The 17,240-nt window shown below is 35.9% G+C and overlaps 1 protein-coding gene across 4 annotated transcripts in view; it reads left to right on the forward strand.

The window, feature by feature from the left end:
* The window catches only part of LOC136882345 (zinc finger protein 596), a 54,357-nt gene that overhangs the window by 21,473 nt on the left and 15,644 nt on the right, over positions 1 to 17,240 (forward strand). For 3 of the 4 annotated variants that reach the window (XM_067154939.2, XM_067154942.2, XM_067154941.2), the window contains exons 4-6: positions 1,970 to 2,077; positions 14,483 to 14,575; positions 16,772 to 16,854. In XM_067154939.2, the coding sequence (XP_067011040.2) occupies positions 1,970 to 2,077; positions 14,483 to 14,575; positions 16,772 to 16,854 (284 nt within the window). Of the gene's footprint in view, positions 1 to 1,969; positions 2,078 to 10,725; positions 10,790 to 14,482; positions 14,576 to 16,771; positions 16,855 to 17,240 lie in introns of those variants that run through there. The other variant, XM_067154940.2, reaches the window with a different exon arrangement.

Here is a 17,240-nt window from a genome sequence, read left to right on the forward strand (position 1 = left end):
CCAGAACAGGAAACTAGGATGTCGTGAAATGTCAGACGGTCGTCCACTGAGGGTTAAAGGATGGGCCGTTAGACGGCAGTCTTTTGAACCTAATGAAATGCTGCTGAACATCATGTGTGTTGTTAGACAATTATATGTGTGTTCACTCTTCATCCTGAAGGCTGATTTGATCCTCAACAGCTCCATCATTAGTTGTCAGGGATTATTACTGAAGTGGCATACTGGAGAGATGAGGAGTGAGATAGTTTCCCATTGCTTTCCTGACTTAGCCAGAGGCTTCTATTATGTATCAGTCTGCCAAGGCCACTGAAATACTTGCACCATCCAATCCTACCAGCACCATTTTCACACCTTACATAACAGGTACTGGCTTCATAATAAATGGCATTACTAGCATCACTCATATCTCAGTCACTTTCATCTTACAAACTGGAAAACTCTATGAGAATGATTTTTTTTTCTGCTTCATCGTCTTCCCTACATTGTTTCTCTTTATGTGGTTCTTCTCATCCTATAGCATTTGAAACAAAGGTACAACGAATTCAGATAACTCTAAACTGGATATCCTTTAACATTGAAACAGACAGATTGATATAAGATCAGCATCATTTCACACACTATACTAAAAGCTGTCTGTTCCGGTGAATCGTCCAACCTTGCAATCATTAAGATTAGAAAGGCTCACCATGTTGTGTGTGTTACCAATCATATCACACTTTACTGGATCTGAGGACACACTGAAAGTTACAGAAGTAAAGGAGATCATTTTCTAGCAAAAGTCTACTCCATAAGGAACAGATTGAACATATCCTCTCCAAAAGCCTCATTCACATAACTATTTATTCCAGATGTCTGTAGACAGAAGCAAACCAAAATAACTCCCCTCATTCATCCTTACATAATTTCTATTCAGCCATGTGAAATTCCTTTAGTACTTTCACAGAATTGGTAAAGCAACTGTGAAAACTCACAGCATTTAATCTTCGGAACTAATGCACACATCCAGTCGTAAAGAGGCTCACATTCATCCAGAAGCCAAGTGTTGAGTTGTAAATCCCAAAACAATTATATTTCAGAATGAAATATGCCAGACCATAAGTTAATGAGATATACCAGAAAATCATAACAAATGTAATTGCCTACAGTACCGTGCAAGTTAATCAGGATTTAAAACAAAAATTATAATTTTCCCAAGGGTTGGCAGTAGTGTGCTACACGTTGCTTATTCTTAGATCCTGCACTCTATATGGATTCTTTGCACTGTTATTCATTTTGTAATTAATCTGCGCAATGATGCATATGTTAAATATGTTTTTATGTCACTTTTGAAGAATTTAAGGTGTTCTTTTTCAGTTAATAATACCTGTCTTCAATTGATGTCTCCAATGAAGAATAATGCAAATGTTGCATTATCTCAGAATATATCTGTTACACAAACTAGAGTTAGGAACTAAATTTTGTGTCAGTATAAGCACTGTAAATTTATTTTCAGCAGGTAGGCTTTATTTCACTGAAGAAAATGGGAAACTTTGACAAGAAAAGAAAATGATGCCAACTGATGAATGTTTTCTTCTCAGAAGAAACAAGTCAAACCCCGTGCACTGAGCAAGTGTCTGTGTGGTTTGGGACACACAACTATCAGCTTGCATTCAGGAGATAGTGGGTTCAAATGCCTTTGTCGACAGCCCTGAAGGTGGTTTTGCATAGTTTCCCTTTTTCACACCAGACGAATACCAGGTCGGTAGCTTCTGTATTAAGACCAGGGTCACTTCCTTCCCACTCCTAGCCCTTTCCATCCATCGTCACCATAACACCTATCTGTGCTAATTTTCTTTCGTTCCTGAATATGGTGAGATTGTGAACTTTGGAGTGCTTTTTCTTCATGTACCTTTGTCGTTTTATACAATCTCCAGACATATGTTGAAGTCGATTTACTGATTAGTTCTTGATGTTGAAATTTTCTTTGAAGGAGGTAAGTGTCTACCCTGTAGGCGATGAGCAGCTGATAGTGAAAGATGATCCAGAACTATTTACTTACTCATTTGAGGAAGATTTTCATCTCAACAAAGTCAAGGAGGTATGTGCTCTTGAAGTAATATTGTGAAATTGCATTGCAGTTTTTCTCCTGTGCCTGGTCAACACTTCCAGAGTTACTTTCTCTGGAAGATTTTTTGTTCTTTATGCATTGACATGGTCCAGATAGTGGTCAGCAATGGCAACTACACTGTGAAGGTTACTGTTATTATAAAGAACATGTCCTAGAATAAATTAATGGAAAAATCACAGTAGGCAGTGTGGCACATTAATAAAAAAGAAGTAATAAAAGAACCAGAGAACTGCAATACCAAACAATAGAACACATAGACAAAAAGGGTGGTTGCATGTGATAAAGGAAAAATAATCAACCATACAATAAACACTTCAATAACACTATGATAAAAATTGCTTACCATACAATACAGCATATCGTACCCTGAAATGAACAGGAAGGTGTATGTGCAAGGGTGAGAGCATAGTAGGAAAAGGAGGGGATCCTTTTACTGTTTCTCAAGGGTAGGGGAATCTTGGCACTCAAAAGGAACTCCCCGAATAAAACTAATTTAATGAAATGGAAGTAAGTTAACATTGCATAAAACTAAAATTTAATAATAACGAATTCCGTGGATCAGTCACCCAGTTAAGGTACTCACGAATTAAAATGAAAATAAATTGAGATTGGATTAAACTTATAAGTAGACCTATCTGTGTCAGTAAACCAACTAGGAAAAAGAAAAAAAATTAACTTGTGAGAAAATATGAAAATAAATTGAAATTAAAAATGATCTGTAGATTAGACTATTTATATTGGTATTAGTAATTTATTTTCAAAAAAATTGCATGCAAAGATGGCATGTAATAGAGTCTAACCTCTTATTCATTTATGTCCATCTAAGCATAATATTCTACTTCAAAATTAGAAATATGGAGAAAAAAATCTTACAGTAAGGTACCATATAGTTAATAAATATTTCTGAACCACAAATAAATATCCATTACCGTAGTACAGTACAATGGCATGTTACACCTATGACAACAATTAACAATGACATCACCAAAGACAAAAGAAATACACAATAAAATGTTCAACAGTGCACGACATGAAAATTAAAAACTATGCCAACTTCATTTAACTGAATAATAATAATAATAATAATAGAAACGATGGCTCTTGAACAAAGGAAAATCAAATTAGACAAGGCCTATCATGCCTGCGGAAAACTGCATGCCTCAAAGAATTTATCAAAGAATGTAAAACTGAGACACTATAATGCAGTAGTCAGACCATCAGTCCTTTACGCAGCAGAATGCCTATCCCTAACTAAAAAGACCCCACTGAGAGCCCTGGAAGTGCAAGAACAGAAATTTGTGAGAAGAATAATAAGGTGAAGGATGCTACCAGATGGAAGGTGATGGTGCAAACCCAACAATGAGCCCTACCAGCATTAAGGAAACCTCATAGATGCCATCAGAATACAACGTCTAACATTCTATGGACACCTACACAGAATGGATCCTAATAGATTATCCCATAAGATCTTCAAGGTTGCTAACAAAGGCAAAGCTACTGGATTTCCCTGGAATGCATACCATTTAATGATCAAAACTAAACATTTCCTATCATCCCTTACATCAGCTAGTCACAAAGGAGCTGGGAATTGGTCAGAGGAGTGCAGGAAAGAATTCAGTGGGAAAATGAAGGAATACTGGGCCAATACGAAGGCTCAAGAAGCCACTAAGAACATAATCCACTACGCTAAAAGGGGCAGTTTACAAAAATAGAGCAAGAACACAAGCACCATGGTCCATAGATGGCCTGAATGCAAAGAAAAAAATAGAAAACTACTGGATCAAGGAAAAAATTCTATGTTCCGGTTCATGAACATGCTGGTTTCTCTTGTCTAGAATTAATTTGCTTAATTTAATTGAGTCCAATTAAAATATAATCTCAAAAAATAAATTGGCATCACACTAAGTGATCATAATCACACAAACAGAAATTTTCAAGAAGAAGGTTTAAGAGAATAAAGCAGGCTTCACGTTTGGAAAATTTATCTTCATAACTCCTAACTGAAATAATAATAATAATAATAATAATAATAATAATAATAATAATAATAATAATAATAATAATAATAATAATAATAATAATAACTTCTATCAAATTTACATAACATATATTGGGGCAGATCCTACATAAAAAACAATTTAAGCATGAATTAGAATTTCACATTGCAACAGAAAATAATTTACAGTTGGAGGATTTATAAAATATTTCCTTATGTGAACGCGCAAATGAGGTTTCTTCCCGAAGTCTTGAAGTTGATGATGCTTGTTGTTTAAAGGGGCCTAACATCGAAGGTCATTGGCCCGAAGTCTTGAAGTTGGTACCACTACTGAAGAATTATGGTTGGAAACTTTAGTGGTGTCTTTTATCCACATTTATAATGGGAAGTTAACTCTTGAAACAACGATGAAACACTTTTTAGAAGTAAATCCTATTGGTAACTAAAACAATGTAGTCCCTTGATGATAATAGGGAGTTGTACTTGGCAACATCCAGTGATAATTGTGTAACATTAATTTATTCCATACCAGAGGATTATCATTTCCACCTTCCCTACATAGTAAATGTAGCCAGGATTGAGCTTTTGGTCAATCCATTCACTTTCTGTATTTTACCAGGTAAGGCTTCCGAGAGCCTTGTCTTCAAATACACATCAGCCGCAATTGCTCCACAACTCTATAGTGATGAAGTCCTTCACAGACAAGCAAGAATTCCTTGCGGGGACGGAAGAGGAAATATCCCGTGATTCTGAGCATTAAGCAGTGTTTGCACGAGATATAAAGTAACAGAGGGTTTACAGAAACAAGCTAGTCTCTCAGGTTATAATGCCTTTATACACCATAGTCAATTAGGTATTGGTATTTGTTCAAAGAGTAGACGTCATGCACACAGTTCTTCAATGTATTTAGTGTATTGGATTAAAATACCGTTCATATTATATTCGGTACAATTTATTAAAATTTTGGGTATACTGCAGAACAATTTTTTTAAATCGCTTGACAATGGTGTGGGATTTTGTGTGAATCTGGAAAGACCCAAAGAAAGTTGCGTAGATGGACAGCAAATAGTAGTGTGATGGCAAACGGGGTGGAAAATCAAGTTATAAATTTTATGAAGAGGAAATAACCTTTTGGTTTTAATTACTCTATTGATGTGTGAAAGTACCTCATAGGAATCACTGAAGGCACCTAGATGTTATTGTAAGGAATGATCTTCATTGAGCTAATCACTTTAATGAGGTTGTAAGTAAAGGTTACACATCCCATCATGTGAATATGATAGTATTTATGGGTTTTAGTAAGGATGCTAAGGAGAGGGTGGGTATGTCAGTTAGTAAAACCTCAATTAGAGTATTGTTCCATTGTATGGGACACTCACCATGATTTGTTAATTTAACAATAGATTAGAACCAAAGAAATGCACCACAATTTGTTCCGTGAGATTTTGGCAGAAGAATAGTGTTATGGAAATGTTGGTAAAACTGGGAGTAAGGAGAGTAAGGAGACAAGCTGTTCAACCGAGCAGTATGGTATGTATCAAGTTGCCAGTGCAGAGATGGTGTGGAATGACATTAACATATGTTTAAGATGAATTTTTTTTAAAGTAGCGAAGATCAGAATATGAAGATAACATTGGAAATCAAGAGGACAAATTGGTGCAAATATTTGTTTTACAGGAAGAAGAATAGAGGATTAGAATAATTTTTCAAGGGGGATGTTTTTTAAATTTTCAATTTTTTTAAAAATCATTTGGGAAAATACTAGATAAAGAATTGATAGGGAATTGACCACCTGGCAACAGCCCTACACACTGATCAATAGTGATAGATTAATTGATTCAATCAAGACCAATTTATGGACTTATGGTACTCTGGATATATATATCAAAATTGATAGTTTTCAGGCTTCTCAATCTTAAAAATCCAGAATTTTGGCCAAACATAGTCGCATACAATTATTTTACATTTTCTGCCACTTTAATGTAATTGTACATCCATACTGAAGACCCAACTCATACATGCCTAGTGTTGCATAATGCAGTAGAAACTTCTGAATCAATTACGGCAGGTTTTAACGTTTTGTAATCATCAGTTCCTTTGTGGCTTTTAAATATTGATTTTAATTGTTAGTTACTCTATCATGAAAGAAGTATGTTAGGTAAAATACAATTAGTATAATTTTCATATGACACATTTTTAATTAATTAAATTTTTAATAATGAATTTGACTTACAAAATTAATTTGAGTTGCTAACACTTGAATATGTTTAATTTCTTGTCATTATCGGTTACTTGCAGTGCTTTGAGTTTTGAAACTATATGTGCTTAGTGTTGGATTTTAGAAACAGCCTGCTAACTGTAAACTAGAGGTGCAAATCTAAATGTGGCATGACATTTATTTCTTGGGTGTTGCATATTAATTGTTTGGGCCCGAATATTTTTAAAATGCATATGTGCATATGCAGATGCATATTTTGAACGTTAGTGCATATACAGGTATATTTTTCTCTTATGTGTGATCGATTATCTAAGATTTCTGAATAACTTCTGTGTGTCACCTAGTGAATCAGAGAGCGATTGTTACAAAGTGCGTCTTTTAGTCACAGATGCAGCTTCGTACATGTTGAAAACTGGTCAGTCTCTCTTGAGTATTTTTTCCCAAATCTCATCTATGTCACATGTTTGGCCCATGGATTGCATCGTATTGCAGAAGAGGTACATACCCTATTTCCATCTGTCAACAAATTAATTTCAAGTAGGGAAAAACTGTTCCTGAAAGCACGGTTTGTGTACAATTTCTTTTATAACGTGCAGTCGTGTACAGTTGTCAAAACTTATCTCCCTCAGTTTTCTGTTCTGCCGGAACATGTTCTCACAAAATGGGGTGCTTGGTTATCCGTGGTATCATTCTACCAGGAGAACTTTAATCAAGTGAAAGATGTAGTTAAAAGTATTGATGATAGTGATACTGCGAGTGTTTGTGAAGCAAAGTGCACATTTGAATCTGAAACTGTTTATAAAGGTATCAATTCCTTCCATGTGCATTATTCGTCACTTTCGAAGGTGATTAAGGGCCTAGAAACTCGCGGTGCACCCCTACACAAATTTCTTCAGTTAATTCAAAACACTAATAGTACTTTAAATGGTGTCCCTGGTGAAACTGAAGGAAAGGTTAAAAGGAAACTCAGTGTGGTGTTGGAGTCAAACCCAGGACTAAAGAAGATTCAATCCATAAACAACTACATAAGTGAAATCAGGTAGTCTTTGGCTGAAGAATGCTCCGAGCTGTCAGTGCCAGTGCCAGTCAGTCGACGGAGAACGATCATTTTCAGCATATACATTAACCCATTCGCCTCACATTTAAATACCATAGGAGTTCACTAAGAAATCACATTTAAATACTGCTCTACTGCCGTCGTCATCACACTATTATTTAGAAAATCATACAAAACCAACCAGTAAATATTCCTTTCTGAAAATTTGCATGCATAATAAAGAAGTAGTAAACTTACCAATGCCGCTATTTTAGTACGTCTGCTTGGTGTGGTACATCTCAAAACATTCTTCTAAGTGAAGAGCTACGCCACACTTTTTGCACTGCCAGCAACTTTCGCTTCTTTTACCTCGGCTGTAGCACACAACACACCTTCTTGTGACTTTTGATTTCTTCTCTGTAGGGGGAATACGCATGGGAAAGTGGGCCCATGATTTAGCTTGTAATCTGGTTGGGGTGGTGCTCGCTGAAGGTCGACCTCGAACTGAGTACTCCGGCAACTGAACAGTCTCTAGTAGCTGCTGCGCAATGCTAGTTCGGAAGTTCGTGTAGCTCGTCTTTCTGTTAGCAGCGATCTTGTGATACACAGTGAAGGAATTGAAAATACACATATCCAGGAGGTAAAAGATTATTTTCCTATATCCTTTCACTATGCGTCGCATGACGGGGAACAGAGCTGTAACCTGATCCTGAAGGTCAACACCACCCATCCCCTTCTGATATCCAAGGCTACACTTGGGCTTTATCACTTCTTCCCTCGGGGTTTGTCCTCTCTTTCGTCTGAGTTTGCCTGTCCCTGTCATGTCAGCTGATTTGTGTTTAGTGGTGAGAAAGCAAACATCCTTGTTATCTTTCCACTTCACACACAACATACTTTTGGCAGCCAACGTCTCATACTCTCCACGTTTTAGTTTCGTCTTACTGATATCGCGAGGCATGTCTTTTCGGTTCTGTCTAACAGTTCCAATTACATTCATCTGCTTGTCGTGTAGCCTTTTGAATAAATCTGGGGAAGAATACCAGTTATCTAAAAACAATGTATGTCCTCGGCCTAACAAGGGTTCACACATGTTGAGAACAATGTTTGTACTTGCTGGCAGATTTGGATCCGTTACATCATCACCTACATAAATTTTGAAAGACAGACAGTAGCCAGAACTTGATTCACAAATTTTGTAAATTTTTATTCCAAGCCTAGAACGTTTAGACCTATTACACTGGACATATGAAAGGCGGCCTCTGAATTTAATTAGACTTTCATCTAGAGCAATGTCTTGTGAAGGTAAATATAATTCTGAAAATTTGGAGCAGAAATGTTGTATTATAGGCCTAATCTTTCTTAGTTTATCACTACAATCGACTTGTTCATCGTCAACAAAATGTAAAAATCGTGAAATTATAATAAATCTTCCCCTGCTCATGGTTTCACGAAAAATAGGAGTGTTTATACACCTATTTTTACTCCAGTATAACTGTATTCTTGACTTTCGCACTTGTGACAGTATAACTAACGCAAAATATGCCCTAATTTCGTCGGGTGTAGTCTCAAACCATTTGTCATCGTCTTTCAACTTTTTTCTGTCAGGATTGCTCAACTGTTTTGCTGCATATGAATTTGTCTCGACAGACATTTTGTCAAACAAAGGGTTCATGTATTCACAAAAAACTGAGAGTTCAGATAGTGGCTGTGTATCAAACTTTTTCAAAAAATGTTCACTAACCCCACTGTATTCACTAAACTGATGTACAACAGGTTTATTGTCACTTTTTGTCCAGTTCCAGTCAGTCAAGTTAGTCTGTGCCGAGGTACGAGCTCGTTTCGAAAGACTCGGCACACCGTCGTTATTTGCATCACTTTCCGTGTCATCAGAACTATTATACGCATCGCTAGTACTCGAACTAAGGACTTCAGGGTCTATTTCGTCGTCACAAACATCACTGCCTTCAATATCACTCTCCAGAAGACTATCTATTAGCTTCCGTATTCCTTCTTCATCAACACCAGCATATCTGCTTGACGACATGATGGCAACTGACAAGAGCGAAATTATGTGAATAAAGTTTCTCTTATCTCTTGTTCCGGAAGTGTGCGAGAACCTGTTGAAAGGGACAAAACCGAAGCCACATGTGTAAACTTCAGCTCAGAATGTATACAAGTGGCGTCTGTGGGTTAGTGACTGAACTATATGGATTGATGTACAGCTGTGCATCGCCGTGAGCAGAGCTCGTCATCTGATTCATATGCCACGAGTAACTATGATGAGCTAGGGTCGTCAAATGATGCGATTGGGTTAATTCTGTCCTACAACAGAAATTCATTGACCCTCGAAAACATTGAAAAATTGTAGATAACCTACTTCCATGCATCATTTTGCAAGGAATGAAACATGTTTATTAATTTAACACCGAGTTAAAATTAAATAATGCATTTGGTTTGTGTGTTTACTTCTGTTGTTAGTGCATATTTTCTTGCATATTTTCAGCATGTTTACTGCATATAAGCATGCATATTTTGGGAGATTTTTAGTGCATATGGATCCGGGTCCTATTAATTGTTTATGAAATAACTAAAAATTTTAACATAATCAGTTCTGGACATTATAACCCCAGTTTTGCGTGACCTCGTTTTAACGTAAACCTGCATTTAATGGAAGGAATTTTCAGTCCTGAAAATTATTCTATAAGAGCAATGCTATTTTATATTTGATTTAATGTAATTCACAATAGGGCAAAACCCGCATTTAGCGTTAAGGAAATGTTAACATTCTCAAATGTTTACTTCTATTTGTTTTAGTTATGGAACATTAAGGACCTATGAAAAAGATGTCATAAGCTTGCTATGGATGATTCCAAGCAGAAGAGGAAATTAGAGCTCAGGCACTTAGGCCTAAAGTGAGATGTTGGATTTAGATGCATATCCGACCACAGCCGCTGTAGCAGAAGAGAACTCCCGTTTTAATGACAATGTTGTTATAATTTATAGGATATATCTGTGCAATATCCTTTGGTTACAATGAGGACCCTTTTAGAGATTCCTCCATTATTATGGGCAAATTCAGGCCATTAATTTGTAGCCGTTATCAATATTCATACACTATCAAATACTGTATATGACTACTCCAGCATTTGTATGGTGAATGCGATCGATCATCTTCCATATCGATTCCTCGCTACGCGTGAGTGAGTCTATCTTGAGTGAGCTTGAGGTCTCCTTGCAACTCCGAGTCTCCGACTCGTGTAATCAAACATCAGGAAAATATGTCCTCGCAATAACTGCAATGCCAGCAGTTGTTAACTCCTGAGAATTAAAAGCTGAACGTTTGCTTAATTTTAATAATATGTACTGAAATAAAATAAGAAAGTGATACTTCTCCTTCTCAAGATACAGCAGTGTGCATAACTAATTTCAGAGGTTAGGTTATGTTATGTACTTTCGCAGCTTGTTAAATTTCAGAAAGGCTGCTCTTGTAAATTTTTAGTGAAAATGTTATTCTACAGTGAGGTTAAAATATGTTTTCATAATACGTGCGCGGTAAACCTAGGTTAGGTGATGCCTTTTCAAATAAGAAAATGGTAATTTTTGCCACAATCCTGTGGATTGATGCTATTACAGTTCTTAAGAATGAAATGGAATATTCATGTTAAGACTATTTGAATTAGGAAATATGTGCTAAAGAGTAAGCTGCTGCTTGGAAAACTTCTGCAAAAGTTTAAAAAAAACCTGATTGCTTTTTCATACCAATTTTAACCCATTAGCGCCTTGCGTTACCATATGGCAACAATTCGCACCTTTTTCTTTTAATACTGTTGGCAACAAGAAATAATCTGGAGGATTGTCGTGTCATCCGACAGTTAGAGAAGAGTTTGTAGCATCGAGTGATCACGTTTAATTTTAAAATCTATTGTTGTGGCATAAAGGCTGGTGGACTCTTGGTTATTTTAAGATTTCTGCGAAATGGCTGCCGGCTTCACGTAAGAAGGATATAAAATTTATAGGAAGCTTTTTCATTGTATTATGTTTACAGTAGTGTTGTGCACACTTCAGTATATATGTTGTAAGCATTTCAAATGGTATGGGCGCACAATGCCGTAGTAGTGTTTGTTAAATCATTAGCCTTGCCGTATGGCAACGCTAGGCGTTTATACTCAGTAACATTGCTGCAGCTGTCAGATCATGATACTTTATACTGTTTCCCTTTTAGAAGCACTGGATATGCTACTGATTGAAGATCTCGATGGTGATGTTGTGGAACCGCCCTATGTAAATGTACTTACAGATGAGGGCTCCTGGTGATGAAGATGATGGTGGGCTTATCGATAATCTCTCTCTCGACAGATACATGTCAGTGCTGCAATGAAGCTTGTAAATAATGAAAGAATCTGGATTAGTTACGATGGTAAAGGTGTGTTACCAGAGGACGAAGTGCCTTTTCTGTTTCAATACCTGATACTGCGAAAGAGCGGATAACTGATAGAGGAAATAATAGATCAAATAACAAACCTAGATAGACCGATGGGGCTGATTTCAGTATTGGGCGACTGTTGACATTTCCGGAGCCTAGTTATAGCAAGTGAAAATCCATGACTGTTAACATTTTTTAATTGTTTACAGATAATCAGCTGAATGGAAAATTCTAAGTTCCCATGGAGGGATCTGTGATAACCAGCTGATCGAACATTTAGTTTGAGAAACTAAAATGTATGCAGTGTTTTTAAATCGTACGGACCCACAAATAACTGCTAATGAAATTCATTGTTTTATCGCCATACTTTTCATTTCTGGATATAAAAGTTGCCGTCCAAGCGTTCTTATTAGGACACGCAGGATGATATGAAGACAGTGAAAGATTTTCATTCTCTATCCCTGTGGCTAACACGCAAGTATTGAGGGTAAGCTTTCATATGCCTCTGTAAATATAGATTACTGTAGTTACTCTATAGTTTGTAACTGCATCTGAATTTCTTTGATTCTTCATTTTCTTATTTTTGATTTTATTCTTTTGTTCCAGTGAGTATTTTGTTTTGACAGGCAACGAACTGTACATATGTGTCTATGTACTGCAAACAAATATTTTCTCCTTTGTTCAATAATTCAATTTTTTTTTTTTTTTTTTTTTTGCTGTGATGTGAATACAAATTGATATTCCATATTCTTACAATAAATAATGCTATTTCAACACTGTTACTGCACGAAAAAAGGAAAAACCACTTTGTAAGCTAAATTCGACTTTCAAAACTCATTGTTTAAAAATAGGTAGTGCAAGCGCCTAGATTTGCCATATGGCAACATCAAATATCTTATGACCTAGCGATTCCAAAATTTTGAAACTTGTTTTATTAGTTTATTTTGGTCTCAAACATGTGGCAAAACACAATAAATAAGCAAATCTCAGAAAAAAATTTAATTCAGGCGCTAATGGGTTAATGTGTTTTTGTGTGAGTTTGGTAGCTTTCCCACCTTTTGCGAAAAGTCGTATATAACATTATAAGAACAACATTAAATCGAAGCAGTTTAGCATTCACCAACAAAAATTTGTCAAAATGAAGCACAAACCTTAACTATGGTACAGAGTGTATGGTAGATATCTCCTTGTTTTATTGCTGTCAATATGCAAATAATATATGATGGTACAATTTATGTTAATACAGGCAAGGATCTCTGGAAAAGTATGCTTCTCGATTTAAGGTAAACCCCGATGTAAGGTCCCTGAAGAAACGTTAAATAGGGGTTCTACTGTATATGGGTGGAATATACTCTCGTCTTCATATAGGTTAATTTTTTCCTCAAATCAACGAGCTATTCTGTATTCCTTTATGTTTTCATATTTACTCCTGTTGTGTTCCCTTTTCTGACACAGGCCCCAGATTGTGTATATCATATCGTCCCTTCTCTGTCAAAACAACTATTGTGTGTATTGTCAGTTTTTCAGGAGAGCTCAGACAAGTTGTGCACATGAAGGTCCCAATATTTTTATATGTCTTGAAAGTATTGAGTGTTAGCTGTACATTACGTATATATATTTCGTCATAAAACATTCTTGACCTTAACTGAAGATTTGCTAGTTTGGCGTAAGATATTTTATGTTCCTATTTTTTATGTTGATAGATATCATGTGAAAAATTTACTTTTAAATATCTTTGTCCAGATTACTTATAATTAGACTGGCTAACTGAAGTTGCAAGATTTGTTTAAGTTTAAGGGTTGGAATTCAAAATAATGTGTTTGGGAATTTCTTACTAAGATCTATCAGATAGTTCTGAAGTAGGCATGATGGTCTAGTAAAATGGTTACTGTGTTCTCACCAAATGGGCCATGTATAAAATCGTTGTTTTTACATGGGAAACTTTTAATATGAAAAGCGTGCATCTCTGATTCAGTTTCCATTTGAAGTAGCTGTATTTAAAAATTTGTCATATCTTCCGTTAAACAGTGATTTGGTTATATACTGTAGGAAATCTTGAGGTTGTACAACTACAAGTTGAGAACTGAGTGGCTTTTATATTTTCTACAGCTAAGGAATGTTGTGTTCCAATTCTAGATGCCCTTATCAATTTCAGTGCAGCTGCTGGAAGTAGTGATGAGATTTCTGGGATTAGACATAATTAAACACATCTTACAAGAAAGGAATCTTGGCCATTACAGTGCACAGCTTTGCAACAGTTATTCTTTCTTCCTTTTGTTTTACTAGAACCTAAAGATTCAAATATGGTTCAGGATAATATAGAGAAATCCATTTAGAAGTTTACATGTGGGGAGAATTTTAATTTGGGTATTATGTGAGAAATCTAAAAGTAAACCACTCAGTATAGTGATTATATCAACTAGTGCTGTCTTAATTTCTGCTGATTCTCTGAACACTTCTGATCATTTCTGACTTTGTATCATGATGTTTTGGTGCTGATGATGATGCTTGTTGTTTTAAGGGGCCTAACATCAAAGGTCATCGGCCCCATGATGTTTTGGTGAAATCTATATGTTGTCCGCATTCTTCCTTATTTTTTTAATTTTCAGTTTTAAAAAGTATTAGGGCTCACATGATATTTGCTCTGCAAACATATCTTCAAGTCACTTACTGGTTTAATGAACAAGTCTTTTTCATTTTAGGAGTTAACGGTCAACTTTGCTGACAATAGTGAGATGAATGATGTCCAGTATCAAATCCCTGTGGAAGATTCTTGTATAGACATAATAAAAGAGGTATGTGTCATTGAATTGCCTTTTTTCATGCATGGTCAGTCCTGCCTATTTAAGAACTTAACCCTCTTGCACTCGGTGTGCTGATCTATTAGCACGAGATATTATGGTGAGTATGCTCACAGCACCGATACATCGGCTCTGTCCTATTTAGGGATTTTGGTCACTTGGTTAGCTGTTGGTAAAAAGATGTGTGGTAAAATATGATTGTGACAGTAACTTAAAGCATTGAATTTGCATTTTACTCAACAGATAGATCCACCAGTCCTACAGAATATATTTTATTTTCGACAAATGATATCTATTGAAAATGAATGTTAATATTGTGGTTATTTGAAGTTGTTATTGCATGGATTGGTTTTTGGTTGTCTTATGAATACAACAGTTGATCTTGCTGTCAGTTTAGTTTAGAGTTTACTTTGTTTATTTGGTATATCGCGTGTTTGTTGTACTTCCTGAACCATAATTATACATCTTCTCGTTTCTTGGTTCCATGTACTGGCATCATCTTTTTCTTGTAAAGGCTGGGCGATGTTGAGGGCCAAATTATTCTGATATCCTCGAGTTTCCAGATGATTTAGTAAGTAATAGTGACTGTTTTTGGTCAAAAACAAATTCCACTTTGTGGAAGTGATGATTTTGCTCCGTAATATTTCTGCACAGTCACAGCTGTTCACCATGCATCGGACCGTGAAGAACCAGACGTCTATGATAGTTACGTGTACAGTGAATGACTTTGTGTCCTACTTCATCTGTGAATTGCAGCATAAAAATCATATTGATATCAAATTATTCAGAGTTAAATATCCTTTCTTTCAGGTTTGAGACTAAATGAAGTTTGATATTTCTGTAATTGAAAACAAATTTTTGCTTCTAAAAATTAACTTCTAAGTTTAATTTTTTCTCCCGCTCTACCAGTAACAATACATCCAATGTACCTGGCGAGTTGGCCTTGCGGTTATAGGCGCGTGGCTGTGAGCATTAATTATTGATTTGATTTATTTGATTTTGATGATGATGTTTGGTTTTTAAAGGTCAGCTAGTTCATCAGTCCCAATTTATTTGATTTTAATATGTGTCAAGCTGTTTGAGCGAATGAACAGCCTTGCATTTGCTGGAACTTCAACAGAAGTCTTGCCAAGTTTAGTTACAATTGCTCTCCTGTAGAAAGTAGAAGAGTGGACATCCCCTTCGGCATCTGAGGTACTATTATAGTATTGTGTGCGTTAGGGGATGTGGGCAATCTTGAGAGAAATTGATCTCTGAGAGTTTCAAGGCCATATCACAAAGACAGACAGGTATTTTTCCCAGGTGTCTTGGAACCTCAATTTTTAATTATTTTTTTTTGCATAATTTGTTACATGAGGCATTCTGTCATACTGCTCATTGTTGGCTTCAAAATGTATAACGTAGGTTACATTTCTCTGACTTTTAGAGCGAGATTCAGGTCATTAAATTCAACTGAGCAGTCATCAGTTGATAAAATGCACAACTGTTAATTCCTCTAAACTTTTCACTATTATTATAACAGGTGTTGTTCACATCTGTAGAAGTAAGACATGAAGGGTTCCATGAGTAATTTGAATATAAAATGTTGTGAATTTTGATTAAAACTTGGCACTTGGATAGACATCCTGTAGAGTCAAAGTTCAACACCTGCAAACATTGTAGACTGGACTTTGATGTAGTAGACACCAACCTGGGAAGCTGGGTGGGGATAAGGACCATTATACATCCTCTCAAGAATTCAAATCCTGCTGGCATATTGAAATAATGGAAAGGGACATTCAAATGAGAAATGAACTCATACATAGAAAAATGGGAATATGGAAAGGAACACATAACAAAATAAACACAATCACAGGTTAGAGTGCTATGAGGGAGGAAGAGAGAGAGGAGTTGATGGATGACAGTGTGTGAGGAAGTGGAAATTGTCATTGACTCTTCTTTTTGTTGCTCCCTTTTCTCGCACTGATCTGTCATTATTATGTGATCCTTTTCATATTCTAATCTCTCTGAACGATTATGACTTGACACTTATTTATTCCTTTCTAGTTTATACATTTGTATATTGTAGGGTAATTTAATTGTATTTCGTGCTTTGCAAATAGTAAATATATTTGCTCACTTTTCTTGTATTTTTACATTTTTAATACTTGTTACCTTAATACTTGTTTTAATTTTCTTTCTTTCCTATAGCCTTCTGCAGACATTAAGAGTGAAATATTCATAGACAAGCATGATGATGACCAACTGATCCCCAGTTTGGAAGAAAGAAAAGAGTGAGTACTGTGTTTTATTGAAATTCTGTGTGAGATTCCAGTATTTTTTTTGATCTCTTTTGCTAGGTGCAAACATGCAGCATCTTATGTTTCTCTGTTGTTCCTACTGTTAAGGCCTTCTTCTTGTTCCAGTTATGACATTTGTCCCAATTTTATTACACACACATTGATCATTTCTATGATTGTACATATTCTCGTTCATGTAATGGGAGGTGATCAGTTCAGTACATCTGTAATAAAATGCCGAACATGATAACTTAACTTTCTTCATGCTTAATCAACCTTGTTTTCACCCAGAACATACGAATTTAATTTCTTTCATTAAGATTTAAACCTAACCTCATGGCACTACAGCCCTTGAAGGGCCTTGGCCTACCAAGCGACCG

This window comes from Anabrus simplex, chromosome 10 (genome assembly GCF_040414725.1).
Source record: "Anabrus simplex isolate iqAnaSimp1 chromosome 10, ASM4041472v1, whole genome shotgun sequence".
Taxonomy (NCBI): domain Eukaryota; kingdom Metazoa; phylum Arthropoda; class Insecta; order Orthoptera; family Tettigoniidae; genus Anabrus; species Anabrus simplex.